The sequence below is a fragment of the Bombina bombina genome, chromosome 5 (genome assembly GCF_027579735.1).
Source record: "Bombina bombina isolate aBomBom1 chromosome 5, aBomBom1.pri, whole genome shotgun sequence".
NCBI lineage: Eukaryota > Metazoa > Chordata > Amphibia > Anura > Bombinatoridae > Bombina > Bombina bombina.
This window is the reverse complement of record NC_069503.1, coordinates 167,439,549-167,461,254: the sequence shown is the minus strand read 5'-3', so window position 1 is coordinate 167,461,254 and position 21,706 is coordinate 167,439,549. Positions and strand designations below refer to the sequence as shown.

Sequence of the window (21,706 nt, the reverse complement as noted above, 5' to 3'; positions counted from 1 at the left end):
GGAGTGTATTCATCTGTTTTACAAACATATCATTTACCTTTACTTTGTCATTTGAAATAGCTGCAACCCCCAAATTTTTATTTAAAGGGACACTGAACCCAATTTTTTTCTTTCGTGATCAGGTAGAGCATGCAATTATAATCAACTTTCTAATTTACTCCTATTATAAATTTTTATTTGTTCCTCTTGCTATCTTTATTTGAAAAAGTAAGGCATCTAAGCTATTTTTTGGTTGAGACCTCTGACAGCACTTGTTTATTGGTGGATGAATCTATCCACCAATCAGCAAGAACAACCCAGGTTGTTCACCAAAAATGGGCCGGCATCTAAACTTACATTCTTGCATTTCAAATAAAGATACCAAGAGAATTAAGAAAATTTGATAATAGGAGTAAATTAGAAAGTTGCTTAAAATTTCATGCTCTATCTGAATCACAAAAGAAAATTTTTGGGTACAGTGTCCCTTTCTGTTATCAAATTTGCCTTTGTTCTCTTGGTATCCTTTGTTGAAAAGCATACCTAGGTAGGCTCAGGAGGAGCAATTACACTACTGGGGAGCTAGCTGGTGATTGGTTGATCCACATATATTACCTTTTGTCATTGGCTGACACAATGTTTTCAGCTAGTTTCCAGTAGTGCATTGCAGCTCATGCAACAGATGATTGAATTGATAATGGAAGTAAATTGAAAAGATTATGTTGTTTTTTTGTTTGTTTTATTGCATGCTCTATCTGAATCATGAAAGAAAAATAATTGTGTTTCATGTCCCTTTTAAGTATTGACTATATTAAAGGGCTATGAAACTTAATTTGTTTTCTTTCATAATTTAGAAAGAGCTTGCAATTTTAAACAACTTTCTAATTTACTTCTATTATCTAATTTCCTTAATTCTCTTGATATTGTTTGATGAAAAGCATATCTAGATAGGCTCAGTGGCTGCTGATTGGTGGCTTCACACAGATGCAACATGTGATTGGCTCACCCGTGTGCATTGCTATTTCTTCAACATAAGATATCTAAAGAATGAAACAAATTAGATAATAGAAGTAAATTGGAATGTTGTTTAAAAATTGTATTCTTTATCTGAATCATGAAAGTAAATTTTTGGGTTTTAGTGTCCCTTTAACCCCTTAATGACAACTGACGTACCAGGTACGTCATGCATTAACAAGTAGTTAATGACAATGGACGTACCTGGTAAGTCAGTTGTCTTACGAGAGTGCTGGAAGCGATCGCAATCGCTTCCAGCAGCTCTCAGGGTATTGCAGTGATGCCTCCATATGGAGGCATCCTGCAATACCTTTTTAGAAGACTCTGATGCAGAGAGGGCCACTCTGTGGCCCTCTCTGCACCGGTAGTTCGTTGGTGGGGTGGGAGCGCAACAGGGAGGTGGGGTGGGCGGCCCATCGCTACCCGGCATCCGGTTCCTAGAAGTGCAATGTGCACGCCGGGTGCCGGGAGCGTGCGGGGGCGCGCATTAGCTGGCCACTGACACCAATGAGGGAAGAGGGGGGGGGGGGAAAGATTTTTTTTTTAAAATCATATAAAAGGATCTGGGAGGGGAGGGGGGGTAGGGGTATTGTGGGGGGCTGCTACACTACAGAAAACCCCCCAAAAAAAGAAAAAGAGCAAAAAATACTTTTGTTTTTGTGCAAATTGGGTACTGGCAGACAGCTGCCAGTAACCCAAGATGGCCGCAATTAGATAGGGGAGAGGGTTAGAGAGCTGGGGGGGGGGGATCATGGAGGTTGGGGCTAAGGCAAGAGTCCATCACAGCTAAAATATTTTATTTTATTAATAAAAAAAAAAAAAAAAACTCCTTTTATTTAGTACTGGCAGACTTTCTGCCAGTACTTAAGATGGCGGGGACATTTGTGGGGTGGGGGAGGGAAGAGAGCTGTTTGAGAGGGATCAGGGGGTGGGATGTGTCAGGTGGGAGGCTGATCTCTACCCTAAAGCTAAAATTAACCCTGCAAGCTCCCTACAACCTACCTAATTAACCCCTTCACTGCTGGGCATAATTTACGTGTGGTGCGCAGCAGCATTTAGCGGCCTTCTAATTACAAAAAAGCAATGCCAAAGCCATATAAGTCTGCTATTTCTGAACAAAGGGGATCCCAAAGAAGCTTTTACAACAATTTGTGCCATAATAGCACAAGCTGTTTGTAAATAATTTCAGTGAGAAACCTAAAATTGTGAAAAATGTAAAGTTTTTTTTTTATTTGCTCGCATTTGGCGGTGAAATGGTGGAATAAAATATACCAAAATGTGCCTAGATCAATACTTTGGGTTGTCTTCTAACAAAAAATATATACATGTCAAGGGATATTCAGGTATTCCTGACAGATATCAGGGTTCCAATGTAACTAGCGCTAATTTTGAAAAAAAGTGGTTTGGAAATAGCGAAGTGCTACTTGTATTTATGGCCCTATAACTTGCAAAAAAAGCTAAGAACATATAAACATTGGGTATTTCTAAACTCAGGACAAAATTTAGAAACTATTTAGCATGGGTGTTTTTTGGTGATTGTAGATGTGTAACAGATTTTGGGGGTCAAAGTTAGAAAAAGTGTGTTTTTTTCCATTTTTTCCTCATATTTTATTATTTTTTTTGTAGTAAATTATAAGACATGATGAAAATAATGGTATCTTTAGAAAGTCCATTTAATGGCGAGAAAAACGGTATATAATATGTGTGGGTACAGTAAATGAGTAAGAGGAAAATTACAGCTAAACACAAACACTGCAGAAATGTAAAAATAGCCATTGTCATTAAGGGTAAGAAAATTGAAAAATGGTCCGGTCATTAAGGGGGTTAAGATATGTCAACAAGAAGCTGAAGAAGGCGTGGCAGATATTTGTACTAAAAATTTTCATTTCTAATTACACTTGCTTTTGTGTAATCAGACAGAAATAAGGAGGCCATTTTGCATAAATAAAGGTATGCCTGTTCTCCCTGCAAGCTCAGCCTATTTGTATGGGTTGTAGTTTTACTCTGCAGTGTGTATAACAAGTCACCAGAAACACCTTAAAATGTATTAGAAATGTTAGATCTATTGATATATGAATGGAATTCAAGATAACTAAAAGGATGTGTTGAAACCTGCTTCTACACCAATATATCTAATTCATGTACAACTACCATTCCATTGCTGAGCATTTCAAATAGTATTCTGACATACTCTGCTTTGTTTAGGATTTATTTTCTAGGTTCTAATGTTTATCTTTATTTTGCCTAGTTAAGTGTTCTCAGACCGATTAGGAGAAAATCTGTCTATAAATAAAGTTAGCTCTTACACACCTTAAAATAATTTTTGGGCAAAAATATGCACCAGTTACAAGTCCCTTTGCAGCACAGTGCAGCTACTTGCAGATGTGGCCTGCCATAAAAGTGTTCCAATACATCACAGCTCACCTCGTGAATGATTTCCCCAGCGTGTATGTCCAGTCATATTCTTTATATGAATCTATGTCATGCGTATATAACAGCACGACAGTCAAGAGCAATCTTGTAATGAAGCCATCTAATTGTATTTTGATTGACCCATCAGTTACGCTGAATTTCTCTGCTTCAGTTCTTATTGCACACCAAAGACCAAGCTTTATGGGCGTTAATTCGCTGGCCAACATAAAAATATTTTTTTTTAGAACATTTTAAAACCTTAACCCCTTGTGTCATATGGGCGTAGGTAATTTGCCCAGCGTATTGTGTTGATGTAGTACCTACTTCCAGCACAAAGGCGCCTGTTGCAGTCCCCACTAGACAGTGGGACCAGCATCTAGGGAGCAGAAGGCATCTATCTTCATATGGTAATTGAGCACTGATCATGTCTCCTTACCATATGAAGCCAGATTGCTGATCGTTACAAAGAGTGACACTGTCTGTGTCACTGTCTATAATGATCATCCGATGGCTGAGTGTTGAGCAGTGGGAGGAAAGGAGAGAGGCGGTGGGCGGGAGGAGGGGGGAGGGTGAGGAGAAAATACAGAAATAAATATATATATATATTTTATTTAAAAAAGCCCTAAACTGCATACTGGCAGACCTGTCTGCCAGTACTTACGATGGTGGTGACCAGTGGTGGTGGTGGGGGGGAAGAGCGCTGTTTGGAGGGATCAGGGGGTGACAATGTGCTCAGTGAAGCACACTTCCTATTGCACAGTTTATGATACAACTCTTAAGTGATAAATACTTCCCAGAAATAACAAAAGAAGTAACAGACTTCCCACAGATGTCTGAACAAGGAAAACTATGTATACCTTTAGGAGAAAAAAACAAAGCTACCAGGATAGTAGCAAAATATGTGACAGACAGACTGTCACATGACCAGAACCCACAATCAGAATAAATAAAATAACTGTTTCTTATAATTACAAGGTATTTACTCACTGCCCCTTTTAAGAGGCATTATAAACTCAAGCCTTTTATTCAAAGAATATCAATGGGAGTGCTCTGAAATATCAAATCAATGAAGCATTGCATATAGATTAAAGATTTACATGATTATAAAACATTTATTCTTTTAAACTGATTTCTTTGCAGTGCTCTGGTACATAGTATGCACAGGAAATATTACATTAGGCCTGTGCAAAAAACACAAAAACATCTCTTTAATGGGTTTTAAAGTCCACTTAGTGTATGTGTGTACTGTAAATATTACACTCCTCTGGTTATCATCTGTTTGTCTGTTTTATGACACTCATGGAAATGATTGGTTTAGATATATAAGCAGTAGGAGAAATGAAGTCTGTCATGTGAGGTTTTACTGAACACATGCACTGCTCGTCCTATATCTCTTCAGAAGCTTCATTAAACGTAAATAAACTGCAAAATGCGTGTTTTTTTTTTTACCACTTCTTTAGTATGTAAGTTTCCTTTTTGTGTTTTATTTCAAAGCTGATATATTAAAATATATATGAATGTATTAAACCTCATGACATGGAAAATGTATCCTTGGACAAGGAATAGTAACTGAGAAATTGTATCTGTGTTGAGGAGGTTAGTTTCTAACAGGCAGGTGGGTTAAGCCAATGACATGCCGTATTGTGGTGTCCATTAGATGTAACTAGAGCATGCAGCCTATAACCTGCACATATTGTCTGACTGATCATGTGACTGTCATGCAGTACTGTGCACGTGTACTCAGCACTATACGGCAGTAGTGTCTGTAACAATATAATACAGTTAGTGCTGAAGACACGTTTACAACCCCTAAACCTACCTCAGTATGCTGTTGTGGAAAGGGGTTTGGTAAATGGTAATAGAAGTAAATTGGAAAGTTTTTTTGTTTGTAACTCATGAAAGGTTTATTTTCACTTTTTACGCTTACCTTGTAATGCATCTGGGTTGTGAACTTACCTTGTAATACAGTTGGGGTTGTGAGCTTATCTTGTAATACAGCTGGGGGTAGCGAGCTTACCTTGTAATACAGCTGGGGGTTGTGAGTTTACCTTGTAATGCAGCTGGGGTAGCGAGCTTACCTTGTAATACAGTTGGGGTAGTGAGTTTACCTTGTAATACAGTTGGGGTAGTGAGTTTACCTTGTAATATAGCTGGGGTAGTGAGCTTACCTTGTAATACAGTTGGGGTAGTGAGTTTACCTTGTAATACAGTTGGGGTTGTGAGCTTACCTTGTAATGCAGCTGGGTTGTGAACTTACCTTTTAATACAGTTTGGGTTGTGAGCTTACCTTGTAATGCAGCTGGGTTGTGAACTTACCTTGTAATGCAGCTGGGATTGTGAGCTTACCTTGTAATATAGCTGGGTTGTGAGCTTACCTTGTAATGCAGCTGGTTGTGAACTTACCTTGTAATGCAGCTGGGGTTGTGAGCTTACCTTGTAATGCAGCTGGGTTGTGAAAAAGATTTTTTTTCTTCCTTCATTGAAAATAATATGTAACAATAATACAAAACCCCAAAGGGTTTAAACACATAGGTAAGTTTCTATACAGGGGATGCAAGCCGCATTGCGTTGCTTTAAGAATGCATTACTGTTTCCTTACTAATAGTCTTACATTTCGCTTGCAGATGAAGAGGAAGCTCTCAACTTGATTATGAAAGACCTGGCTGCGCTGGGAAGATGCGGGGGCTTACTGGATAGTAATCGCAACAAAAATAACAGACAGGTAATTCCTTTTATTTTATGTTTCACAATTTAAAATAAAAAAAACCATGAATGCCCCACTTAGCTAGTGGAGGTCTGCACTGAATATTGCATGTTTGCACAGTTTACTTGACTACAATATGAAACATGGACAGATTTACTAAGCGTATGGTTCTATTCTGCTATTAAAATCTTTTAACTGGAGGTTTTCAAGGATATTATCTCCGGTAGCCAAACCTTTTAAATGTTACTATAGAAAGGACAATTGTAAAGGAACTTAACAGAGCAATAATAAAATAATGTATTGTGCTAGAGCATTTTGCTTGCTGAGAAATACATGTTTTATTCCCAAAAAATTAAACATTATCTGTGCTGAAAAATGTTGCTAATGTCAGTGCCTCTGGACGCACACGGCACAGCGCTCTTCTCCAATGAGGAGACGTTTCCACCTCTTAACCAATAGCCGTGTGTGTCAACTGATATCCTAGCACAGCTAGAGATAGAAAAATCACCTCATTGGAGAGGAGTGCTGTGCCATGGGCGGCCGGAGGTGCTGAGTTAGCGATAAACTTGCCGCACAGATAGGGTGAGTTTAACGCTGTTTTTTTAGTAAATGATGACTGAAACTTATGTTTATTTTTAGTGATGGCAAATCCTAGCATTCGTTATGTATATTGTGGATTTACCATCACTTTAAGGGAAACTAAACTCTATATTGTGTATTTGCTATACTGCAGTGCCTACAAATAATTGTATTACTCCCTTTTCAGTAGTTCTGGTGTTCCCTCATATGCTTATTTTTACCCCCCGTGTACAGTTACTCACCTGATCCCAGAACTGATGTTTTTTTTCCCAAAACCCTTTAAGCTAGACCGTACAACCAATCAGAGGCTGTACCACCTGCTCCTAAACCTATAGGCAGAGTTACCATTTTCCGTATAAACAAGGTTCACAGATTGCTGGAAGCAACTAATTGCAGGTCTTTTAAAGGAATAGTTTAGTCAAAATTAAACTTTCATGATACAGATAGAGCATGCAATGTTAAGCAACTTTCTAATTTACTCCTATTATCAATTTTTCTTTGTTCTCTTGGTATCTTTATTTGAAAAAGCAGGAATCTAAGCATAGGAGCCAGCGCTTTTTTTGGTTCAGAACCTGGGTAGCATTTTCTGATTGGTGGTTAAATGTAGCCACCAATCAACAAGTGCTACCCAGGTACTGAACCAAAAATGGGCGGCTTCTAAACTTACATTCAAATAAAGATACCTAAAGAACAACAAAAAAATGATAATATGAATAAATGATAAAGTTGCTTAAAATTGCATGTTCTATCTGAATCATGAAATGTTGATTTTGACTAGACTATTCCTTTAAGTCGCCTGGGGTGACTTTAATCTGCCATCTTTGAGGTGGCACAGAGGGTTAAGGATGCAGCAAGCTTCCACCCTATATAGGCATTTGCTGTTTTATAAATCTGCCCCTTAGTAAGCAGCATACTTTCCTTAAAAAAAAAACACACACAAAAAAAGTGCTGGGCCACCAGTTGGTCAGGTAAGTGACTTGTATATGGGGATTAATATCAGGTTATAGGGAGGGCAACGGGGCAGCTGCAGAAGGAGCAATAGTATAATTTGTATACCCTTGGTAGCATAGCAATTACAAAAATGCAGAGTTTAGTGTCCCTTTAAAGACAGCTGCGGACAATCATGGCACTACAAGTCTAGAGCTGAACTTTGCAAGTGAGCCAATGTATTTGTGTTTTAATATATATTTAATAAATAAGACTTTTATGTTCCTCTGTAGATTTTAAAACTTTTATTTTTGTTTGTAAAATGTCCCTTTAAGAAGTGTTGAATAATTGCAGTCCCTAGTTGTGATATAGTATAGTATGTAGCCATTAGTAAAATAGAATGTTCTCATTAGCTTCTTAATGTCCTGTTTCCTTGACTTCGTGATGCTTAGAAAGCCATGTAATGTAAATTGTGTGCCCCTCTTACACCAGTATTTTGTAAGTGTATTTTTATAGTTGCTATATTTTGTTTAGTCTGCTATTTTTAGCCCATTTCATGAATTTCTCTTTTGTAAGCAGAGTTACCTCAAGTTCCTTTTTGACAGGTCAGTGGTGAAGCGCAATGCAGTTGTATGGAAAATTGAAAGCATATGAATGAGAATGTTACCTGGTGTATTTTTAGACAGTAGGTGCCTTGTTTTACATAAAAATGTGCAGGTTTTCTGTATTTTTCAGAATTGTAGCAAAATAGTGAGATTTAAGAGGACATTTTTTGAAGTCCAATAAAAGTCAAGTGAGTAAAGTTTGTCATATCTGACTTTTATCCACAGTATTCTGGTTTGTACATTTTATTTTTTACCAATTTGGGTGCAAATTATTTATTGTGTTTGGGGCAATATTACATAGATTTATTTATAGGATTTGTTGTAGATAAGAATGTGAACTGTAATTTGCCTCATTAGTGCTTAATCAACAAGTATTCTGTGAATATTTATAGGGCAATATTGTTGCAGCAAACAGAAGTGGCTTTGGAAGTATGTTCAGAGCAGTGACAGCGAACTAGCTTTATTCACAGTGTTGCACGTGCCTAGCTCCCCACATTGCTCTATTCCAGACCAGGACAATTATTGGGTTGTGTGCATATATATAGTGATGATCCAGGGGAGTAACTAGAGTTCACTGGGCCGCAGTAAAAAGGCTGTGGCCCCCCATTTCAGCAGTGCCCTTTCTGGCTATTTGCAATCAGCAGAAGCAGAGCCCTCTGCCACATTGGGGAAATAGGAGTTGCTTCTCTATGAATAAGAGTCATGCTTCCCCTATGGTTAGGCCAGGGGTTGACAAATATAGGAGCCAGTAAGAATATTTAGTAGCCAGACATACTTTTAGTAGCCAGACAGTGGTATTTGTAAATAGCCATGGAGAATGAGCCAAGAGTAAAATTTGTGTTGTTAAAATTTGAGTCTTGCAGTAAATGATCATTTAAAAGGACAACACTGAAATGTGCATGAGTATATATATATATATTTTGAATAGAATAATTTTTGAAGCATACTTGTTTTTGCAAAAAAATGTTTCTATTAAGGATTTTCATCTGTATCAGCAGCATATGCACATGCTGACTCAATTTGCATCATACCAGTCACCATGAACTCTGTGAACAGGAGCAGTGTTTGTATGCTGATGCCCTGGACATGTACAGCATATGTGCATATACCGCTGGAACAGTTGCACTCATGCACATTTCAGTTTAGAGTATTATGTCCCTTTAACTTTTAAAATAGAAAGAGGCCCCATGATCCCAACCAATTGAACACAAGGAGGCCTATGTATCAAAGTTCTTGCGGACCTGATCCAACAGTGCGGATCAGGTCCGCAAGACCTTGCTGAAAGCGGAGAGCAATACGCTCGCCGTATTCAGCATTGCACGCCGCCCCCTGCAGACTCGCAGCCAATAGGCCGCCAGCAGGGAGGTGTCAATCAACCTGTAAGCGTTAACGTGTAAGCGTGTGTACATTCTAGATATTTTGCAGCAGAATTATCATACTATCCTTATGGTGAGGGTGGATGGTTCCTAGCTTTCTTCCTAGCTTTTTTTGAGGAGCTAACCACACAAATTTTAGGTGCAAAATATGTTTGTATATAGATATGTAAAATAACTCAAAATGGCAGAAGTAACATTTTAGTTGCTATAGTTACCTGATTGCCATGATTTGTGCAAATCTAATGAATGATACCATTTCTGCAGTGTACACCTGCAGCATTCATACAACAATACATCGCGCAGTGCACAGCAGGGCATTTGCCTCGCTCAAAATGGCCAGCGTGTGTCTTCCTGAGTTTAAGAAAAGCAGGAAGGCTGACATCCGTCAATCTTACCCTTTACCTCATCATTAATTATTAGTTGTTTTATGTCTTTGAAACCTTGAATGAAAATAAAAATGACTAATAACTTAGAAAAGCGATCTGTAAAAGAGAAACATTAATCATGGATATGACCCTTAACACATAGGGGATGACAACAGGATGGTGATTTAATAACTTACTTTTTATGGGGTGCATGAATTCAGGTGGAAATGTCATTGACTAAAATTAATTAAAACAGCAAGGTCTAATTCCAGTGCTGTCCAAACTTCAGCTGGAGGGCCATTCCCGTCCCTCCAAGGGTTTTGTGCAACACTTGGCAGTGCTAAGCAGAATACAGACATCAGTGATGTGATAAACTATTAATAAAAAGCAGTTCCACACCTATTAGGTATTTAAAGGGACATTAAGCACTAAATAAATGCTAGATAGAAGCATTCAAAGAAAAGATTAGTCTGAGAATACATGTAGATGTGTTTTTTTTAAAGTTTATTTTTTTGTTTAAATATTTACAAAATAAGTCTAAAGTTTTAGTGTCTATAAAACAATGGGAGCTGCCATGTTATAACTTAGGTTACATTCTCTGCTGTGGCCAATTAGAGACAGTTATAAATATGTCACTAGAGTGTGCAGCCAATGGCTGTATGGAATATAACAGTGTTCTGCACTTCCATTTCAGAATGGAATTACAGGAAAGGGGAACAAAATAAATAATAAAGTATATTGTAGAGCATATATATATATATATATATATATATATATATATATATATATATATATACAGTTTATCATTTTATATTACCATCTCAAAGTGTTTAATGTCCCTTTACATGTGTGCATAATTTGTATTTTAATAAATTTGAGTAGTATATGCAGTTAAATTAAATTCATTTATACACTGTGTGCAGAATTATTAGGCAAATGAGTATTTTGACCACATAATCCTCTTTATGCATGTTGTCTTACTCCAAGCTGTATAGGCTTGAAAGATTACTACCAATTAAGCATATTAGGTGATGTGCATCTCTGTAATGAGAAGGGGTGTGGTCTAATGACATCAACACCCTATATCAGGTGTGCATAATTATTAGGCAACTTCCTTTCCTTTGGCAAAATGGGTCAAAAGAAGGACTTGACAGGCTCAGAAAAGTCAAAAATAGTGAGATATCTTGCAGAGGGATGCAGCACTCTTAAAATTGCAAAGCTTCTGAAGCGTGATCATCGAACAATCAAGCGTTTCATTCAAAATAGTCAACAGGGTCGCAAGAAGCGTGTGGAAAAACCAAGGCGCAAAATAACTGCCCATGAACTGAGAAAAGTCAAGCGTGCAGCTGCCAAGATGCCACTTGCCACCAGTTTGGCCATATTTCAGAGCTGCAACATCACTGGAGTGCCCAAAAGCACAAGGTGTGCAATACTCAGAGACATGGCCAAGGTAAGAAAGGCTGAAAGACGACCACCACTAAACAAGACACACAAGCTGAAACGTCAAGACTGGGCCAAGAAATATCTCAAGACTGATTTTTCTAAGGTTTTATGGACTGATGAAATGAGAGTGAGTCTTGATGGGCCAGATGGATGGGCCCGTGGCTGGATTGGTAAAGGGCAGAGAGCTCCACTCCGACTCAGACGCCAGCAAGGTGGAGGTGGGGTACTGGTTTGGGCTGGTATCATCAAAGATGAGCTTGTGGGGCCTTTTCGGGTTGAGGATGGAGTCAAGCTCAACTCCCAGTACTACTGCCAGTTTCTGGAAGACACCTTCTTCAAGCAGTGGTACAGGAAGAAGTCTGCATCCTTCAAGAAAAACATGATTTTCATGCAGGACAATGCTCCATCACACGCGTCCAAGTACTCCACAGCATGGCTGGCAAGAAAGGGTATAAAAGAAGAAAATCTAATGACATGGCCTCCTTGTTCACCTGATCTGAACCCCATTGAGAACCTGTGGTCCATCATCAAATGTGAGATTTACAAGGAGGGAAAACAGTACAACTCTCTGAACAGTGTCTGGGAGGCTGTGGTTGCTGCTGCACGCAATGTTGATGGTGAATAGATCAAAACACTGACAGAATCCATGGATGGCAGGCTTTTGAGTGTCCTTGAAAAGAAAGGTGGCTATATTGGTCACTGATTTGTTTTTGTTTTGTTTTTGAATGTCAGAAATGTATATTTGTGAATGTTGAGATGTTATATTGGTTTCACTGGTAAAAATAAATAATTGAAATGGGTATATATTTGTTTTTTGTTAAGTTGCCTTATAATTATGCACAGTAATAGTCACCTGCACACACAGATATCCCCCTAAAATAGCTAAAACTAAAAACAAACTAAAAACTACTTCCAAAAATATTCAGCTTTGATATTAATGAGTTTTTTGGGTTCATTGAGAACATGGTTGTTGTTCAATAATAAAATTAATCCTCAAAAATACAACTTGCCTAATAATTCTGCACTCCCTGTAGTAGCTACAGCATGTCCTGTGTAATTTTCAACAAAAAATGTGATTGGAATCTAATTTTATTTTTATACTTTGTCTTTAGCATACGTGTGAGTATAATGTTTAAGAACCACTTAACACAGTAGAATTGCATAATCACTCATTACAAAAGGACAGTGCAAAAGCACTTAGTTTGAACTTCAAATTAGTAATAGATTATTTTATGACAAATGTCAGATAGTTACATTTTCCTTCCTAATTCATCAGGTGACAGCTATCAGCCATTCACAAAATGCCTATATGTATATCCTGTGAAACTTGCACATGCTCAGTTGGAGCTGTTCCCTCAGAAAGTGTGCATATAAAAAGATTGTGCACATTTAGATAATGGAAGTAAATTGGAAGTTGCTTAAAATGTTGTTTTCTGTCTGAATCATAAAAGTTTAATTTTGACTTGAGTGCCCCTTTAAGTGGCCCCGGACAATTCAAGCATTGGTGATAGGCCGTCTATGACAAAACATCTTTGGATACCTCTGGTCTAATTCATATCGCAGTATCAAAAATATGCATTAATTCTTCATTCAAATCATATAATACATTTGGTTTTCATAGCTGAGAATATAATACTTGTTCAGTGTATGCTGAAGCCAGAATTACACTTAAAGGGACAGTAAACACCTTGTAATTGCAAGAGACTTCTGTTGTGTTGCTGTAGAACATATAAACACAAATTAACATCTTGTTTGCTGCACTTGATTTGTACATAGCCAAACTGCACCCACTATTTGCCATATTTAAAGAAGCCAATCCCCAGGCTTTATTCTGGTGACAACAAGGCTAGCCACTGTCATTATGTTAGTAATGTAAGAGTCTTGCCCATAATAACTGCTGTAATAAAAGAAGAGAAATGCCATCTGGGAGGGGGAGGAGAAAGGAGTGCTGGGTAAGAAGGAAATGGTGCAAAGAAGAACAAGTGGAGTTTACACAGACTTGGAGATGGTAGAAGAATGTTGCTGGTTCTAAGCTGAAAGAAGTTATTCAGACTGAGTGCAGTGAACACCAGGGACAGGTCAGACATTGCTACATGTGGTTGCTGCAGACAGAATGAGCACTTTATATGTGCAGTGTCAGCTATTGCTATAAGGTCTCCCTAAACTCCAAATGAACTAAATGCAAGAGAACAGCGAATATTTCATATTAGTCATATGTAATGTGCTGCAGCGTGTGTTGCATATTAAAGAGTTAACTGAGAATGTTTTAACACTTTATTCTGGCGAACCGTCTGCACAGATGAACTACAGAAGGAACTAAAAGGATATGAAACTCAAACATGTCCTTTTGTGATTCAGACAGAGAATTCCATTTAAAAAAAAAGTTTCCAATTTATTTCTATTATCAAATTTCCTTCGTTCCCATGATATTCTATGTTGAAGAGATACCCAGTTAAGTGTCTGGAGCAGTTCATGGCAGGAAATAGTGCTGCCCTCTATTGCTCTTGCAAATATATAACATTCTTGCAAAACTGCTGCTATATAGTGCTCCAGAAATTATCCAGCTTCTAAGCATATGTGTCTGTTTTTCAACAAAAGATATAAATGGAACAAAGAAAAATTGATAATAGAAACAAATTAGAAAGTTGTTAAAAATCACATGCTCTATCTGAATCATGAAAGAAAAACTGTTGAGCTTTTAAAGTTTTACCGATCTCTATACACCAATCCATTAGTCATATCTTCATTTACTAAGTCGCATATCGATTATATATTTATGTAAAAATAAACTTTTATTTTTCACTATCGTTACCTTCCTAACTCCTCCCCACAGCCATTTCCTTATTTTAGAGACTGACGTACAGAGCGGTCTCCAATGCGTGTTCAAAAGAATGCAACAAACTGTGCATGTGCATAGTGTAGTCCACTTATGATTTCTTATTAGATAGTTTATGTATTGTATGTGATTACACCGTTATTGTTTTAAAACAGTAATTGCACTGTTTATTACGCTGTGTAAATATTTGTAGCAGTCCGGATTTTAGCCGTCTTGAATATGAATAGTCATGCGCGAAACGGTAGCGTGCGTGTATTGCAAGTCCAACAAAAAAACAAACGCATGCGCAGATCATCCGGGAGGCGGATGACATAGATTGACGTGACCAAACAAAACAAAAAAATTAAAAATATTTACGGGTTGACATCGGCAAAGTAAAATGTGTGAGTATAAACAGGAAAAAAAGACTTTATTATTTCAAATTGAAAAAAATGATGACTTAAACTCAAATTAATTTGGGTCAACAAGTGATATTAGACCGTGAAATAGAGTTAACTTTACCTTCACTTTAATTGTGAGTTTTGTGCAACTGTAGTGAAAAGTGACTCTCTGCTCTGGATTGCTTAAGGAAATAATTGTGAGTTCTTTGCAACTGTAGAAAGAGTGACTGTCTTTATATTATTGATATTCAGTAACAAGGGGAGGTTGTTTATAGAGTGTAATTCAGTATTTCTGAGAAGCTGTTGAGCATCACAAGCGGCGTTCTCTAGCGTTGTTCACTGCAAAGGTTTATTAGCTCAGCTAAAATCTGCATTAAAGGGACAGTCAACACGAGAATTTTTGTTGTTTAAAAAGAAAGGAAATCCCTTTATTACCCATTCCCCTGTTTTGCATAACCAACACAGTTATAATAATACACATTTTACCTCTGTAATTACCTTATCTAAGCTTCTGCTGACTGCCCCATTTCAGTTCTTTTGACAGACTTGCATTTTAGCCTAGCCAACCAGTGTTCACTCCTAGGTCACTTCATGTGCATGAGCTCAATGTTATCTATATGAAAAACATGAACTAATGCCCTCTAGTGGTCGAAATGCATTCAGATTAGAGGCAGTCTTCAAGGGCTAAAAAATTAGCATATGAACCTTCTAGGTTTAGCTTTCAACTAAGAATACCAAGAGAACAAAGCAAAATTGGTGATAAAAGTAAATTGGAAAGTTGTTTAAAATTACATGCGCTATTTAAATCATGAAAAAAAAATTTGGACTTGACTGTCCCTTTAAATAGCCCTACCTCTCAGTATGTTGCAACAACAGTTAAGTAATACATTATTTCAACAGCTCATGAAGGACTTATAATAACATCTTATGACAACAGTATACTGATAACCTTATAAGATGTTTTTGTGGATATAGTAGATATTTGTTATTGGTTAAACAACTTTATGATCATCAAAGCAACACTTTATTTGAAGATTTTTTTTTTGTTGTTATTACATTTTCTGTACTAAATTCTTATAGGATCCCACACCCTATTATCCTATGCTGCCCCCTATAGGTGGAGGCACTGCATCATACAAGTATCCCTTCTGAGCCTGATTGTCACTTCCACTCTGCTGAGGTTTAGGTCTACAGGTACACAGCATTACATCATCACCTGCCTCAGGGAAGGTCACGTTAGGGTGTTACAGTAAAAAATGTTTTTTTCTAGTTGTTATCAGTTAAAGGGACAGTATACACTTATTTTCATATAACTGCATGTAATAAACACTAATATAAAGAAGAATATGCACAGATACTGAGATAAAAATCCAGTATAAAACCTTACTTAGAAACTCCCAGTTTAGCATTGTTGATGAGGTTTGTCTGGGACACCCACTGAAAGGGGCTGGGTAAACAAAAAGTGCAGACACTCCTCCCTTCACTGTATATGAAAAGAAAAAAGCCTGCAGGAGTCTGTAAACACGTGTATACATCTGACACTGTGGGGCTTGGTTAGGAGTCTGAAAATCAGCATAATGGTCATAAAAAATAAGCAAAACTATACATTTTTATAAAATCACCATCAGATGGGCTATATAATACAAAACATTTATGCAAATAAAAATCTAGTGTACAATGTCCCTTTAAAGAGGACCTGATCGGTATGAAGTGCCAAGTCAGGAATTGCATAATGAGAAGAAGCACGTGGTTCACCAGTTACAGGTCAGCAACTGAAGTTATGATTAAACTGCTGTTAAAAATAAATTCCAGGATACAGACACTGTTAATATTCACACAGTTTTGTGATGGCTCAGTGAGCTTTACATGGGCAAGTAGGGATGTTGTTTTGTAGAGATTTGCTGATATTATTTGGAAGGGGTTGTGGGACTTCCCTGGTTCTGTAGGAGGGTGAATCACTGTGTCAATGCTGATGCAATACTAGAAATTAACAGATGAATTCAACTTCTACATTTTTTATCATGCAATTATTTGATTCAAATTTATTTTAATGAATCATTTCTAAGTCTATTAATTTCTGATTCACAATAACACCCACTCGTAAAGCGTTTAGACAAGGGTGGGTCTGGGGAAGCCCATCTCAGGCTGGACGGTCTACCTATTATGGGTGTCTGTTATTTATAAATAAACGTCACTTACTGTAATTTGCCTGTCACACATTTTTTTAAATTTTTTTTATTATTATTATTTTTTTAATTTAAAGGGGCATTCTATTGTAATAATTTCTTTAAAAACATTTTATCATTAAATAAATACATTTCTAATTATGTAGTTAAAGGAATACAAAACACTCAGTTGCATGCACATATCTTATTGCTATGGCCCCATTTATTAACATGCAGGCAAGCAAGATTCATAGGCAAGAACCCTGACTGTCTGCATTCACATGTAGAAAGGCAGCGTCTACTGCCAAAATGTACTATTGCACAAGCAATCTATTGTGCAGTTCTGCCTCCTGCGCTTGTGCAACCAATTGTGCATGAGCAGGGCTTGTCAGTCATTATGAATTAATGAGTCTGAGGTGATTTAGGCTTCCCAACTCATGTTAGGAATAAACAATCTAAAGACCACAGCACGTACCCCCACACAATCTCATACCCCTATACAATCTCATACCCCTACACAATCTCATACCCCTACACAATCTCATACACACACACACACACACACACAATCTTATATACACACACTCACAATCTTATATACACACACTCACAATCTTATACACACACAATCTCATACACATACACACACACACACACAGTCTTCTACACACATACTCACAATCTCATATATACACACACAATCTTATACACACGCTCACAATCTTATACACACACAAACTCTCTCTCACACACACACAATCTTATATACATACAAACTCATACACACACACAATCTCACACGCACACACAATCTTATACACACACTTACAATCTCATGCACACACACACTTATATACACACACACTCAAAATCTTATACACACACAATCTCATACCTCCACACAATCTTATACACACTCAAAATCATACACACACCCAATCTCATATATACACACACACACACAATCTCATATATACACACACAATCTTATATACACACACTCACAATCTTATACACACACAAACTCTCACACACACACCCACACAATCTTATACACATACAAACTCATACACACACACAATCTCATACAAACACACAATATCATACACACACGCAATCCTATACACACACACTTACAATCTCATGCGCACACATACTTATACACACACACTCAAAATCTTATACACACACAATCTCATACCTCCATACAATCTTATACACACTCAAAATCATACACACACCCAATCTCATATACACACACACACATACACAATTTCATATATACACACACAATCTTATATACACACTTACAATCTCATACATACACACACAATCTCATACCCCACACAATCTTATACACACACAAACTCATAAACACACGCACACAATCTCATACACACACACACACACACACACACTCACAATCTCATATATACAAACACAATCTTATATACACACTCTCACAATCTTATATACACACTCTCACAATCTTATACACACACAATCTCATACCTCCACACAATCTTATACACACTCAAAATCATACACACACCCAATCTCATATACACACACACACATACACAATCTCATATACACACACACACAATCTTATATACACACACTCACAATATCATACATCTACACACAATCTCATACACACACACAATCTTATACACACACACTCACAATCTTATACACACACACTCACAATCTTATACACACACACAATCTCATACACACACACACCAACACACACAATCTCATACACACACACACCAACACACACACAATCTTATACACACACAAACTCATACACACACACACACACACTCATACACACACACCCACAATCTCATACACACAAAAATTCATACACACACACAATCTCATACTTCCTACACAATCTTATACACACTGAAACTCATACACACACACAATCTCATACACACACTCAAACTCATATATACACACACAATCTCATACACACACACACACAATCTTATATACACACACAATCTTATACACATACAAACTCATACACACACACAATCTCATACGCACACACAATCTTATACACACACAATCTCACACACACAATCTCATACACACACACAATCCTATACACACACACTTACAATCTCATGCACACACACACTTATATACACACACACTCAAAATCTTATACACACACAATCTCATACCTCCACACAATCTTATACACACTCAAAATCATACACACACCCAATCTCATATATACACACACACACACACACACACACTCTCATATATACACACACTCACAATTATATACACACACAAACTCTCACCCACGCACCCACACAATCTTATACACATACAAACTCATACACACACACAATCTCATACAAACACACAATCTCATACACACACACACACAATCTCATACACACACACAATCCTATACACACACACTTACAATCTCATGCGCACACACACTTATACACACACACTCAAAATCTTATACACACACAATCTCATACCTCCACACAATCTTATACACACTCAAAATCATACACACACCCAATCTCATATACACACACACACATACACAATCTCATATATACACACACAATCTTATATACACACTCTCACAATCTTATATACACACTCTCACAATCTTATACACACACAATCTCATACCTCCACACAATCTTATACACACTCAAAATCATACACACACCCAATCTCATATACACACACACACATACACAATCTCATATACACACACACACACACACAATCTTATATACACACACTCACAATATCATACATCTACACACAATCTCATACACACTCACAATTTTATACACACACACTCACAATTTTATACACACACACTCACAATCTTATACACACACACTCGCAATCTTATACACACACACACAATCCCATACACACTCACAATCTTATACACACACAATCTCATACACACACACACCAACACACACACAATCTTATACACACACAAACTCATACACACACACAATCTCATACACACACACCCACAATCTCATACACACACACTTACAATCTTATACACACACAAATTCATACACACACACAATCTCATACTTCCTACACAATCTTATACACACTGAAACTCATACACACACACAATCTCATACACACACTCAAACTCATATATACACACACAAACTCATATATACACACACAATCTCATACACACACACACAATCTTATATACACACACACACACACAATCTTATACACATACAAACTCATACACACACACAATCTCATACACACACACAATCTCACACGCACACACAATCTTATACACACACAATCTCACACACACAATATCATACACACACACAATCCTATACACACACACTTACAATCTCATGCACACACACACTTATATACACACACACTCAAAATCTTATACACACAAAATCTCATACCTCCACACAATCTTATACACACACCCAATCTCATATATATACACACACACACACAATCTCATATATACACACACAATCTTATATACACACACTCACAATCTTATACACACACAAACTCTCACCCACACACCCACACAATCTTATACACATACAAACTCATACACACACACAATCTCATACAAACACACAATCTCATACAAACACACAATCTCATACACACACACAAACACAATCTCATACACACACACAATCCTATACACACACACTTACAATCTCATGCGCACACACACTTATACACACACACTCAAAATCTTATACACACACAATCTCATACCTCCACACAATCTTATACACACTCAAAATCATACACACACACAATCTCATATACACACACACACACATACACAATCTCATATATACACACACAATCTTATATACACACACTCACAATCTCATACATACACACACAATCTCATACCCCACACAATCTTATACACACACAAACTCATAAACACACGCACACAATCTCATACACACACACACACACTCACAATCTCATATATACAAACACAATCTTATATACACACTCTCACAATCTTATATACACACTCTCTCACAATCTTATACACACACAATCTCATACCTCCACACAATCTTATACACACTCAAAATCATACACACACCCAATCCCATATACACACACACATACACAATCTCATATACACACACACACACAATCTTATATACACACACTCACAATATCATACATATACACACAATCTCATACACACACACAATCTTATACACACACACTCACAATCTTATACACACACACACACTCGCAATCTTATACACACACACACAATTCCATAAACACTCACAATCTTATACACACACAATCTCATACACACACACACCAACACACACACACACACACAATCTTATACACACACAATCTCATACACACACACACACCAACACACACACACAATCTTATACACATACAAACTCATACACACACAAACTCATACACACACACACACACACAATCTCATACACACACACCCACAATCTCATACACACACACTTACAATCTTATACACACACAAATTCATATACACACACAATCTCATACTCCTACACAATCTTATACACACTGAAACTCACACACACACAATCTCATACACACACTCAAACTCATATATACACACACAATCTCATACACACACACAATCTTATATACACACACACACAATCTTAATACACACACATATTCATACACACACAATCTCATACAAACACACAATCTCATACATACACACACAATCTTATATACACACAATCTTATACACACACAAACTCAGGAAAAAAGAGGGGTTGTGGGATAGCGCTAAAAAGCTGATAGAGATCTAAGTATTATTAATACTGACAACCCATATGGTGTTTTAAGTTATGGTCGT

The 21,706-nt window shown here is 37.2% G+C and overlaps 1 protein-coding gene across 2 annotated transcripts in view; it reads left to right on the top strand.

The window, feature by feature from the left end:
• The window catches only part of LOC128660130 (mitogen-activated protein kinase kinase kinase 3), a 256,117-nt gene that overhangs the window by 132,391 nt on the left and 102,020 nt on the right, over nucleotides 1-21,706 (top strand). For both annotated transcript variants that reach the window (XM_053713777.1, XM_053713776.1), the window contains exon 3: nucleotides 6,027-6,124. In XM_053713777.1, coding sequence (XP_053569752.1) covers nucleotides 6,027-6,124 — 98 coding nt within the window. The remainder of the gene's footprint in view (nucleotides 1-6,026; nucleotides 6,125-21,706) is intronic.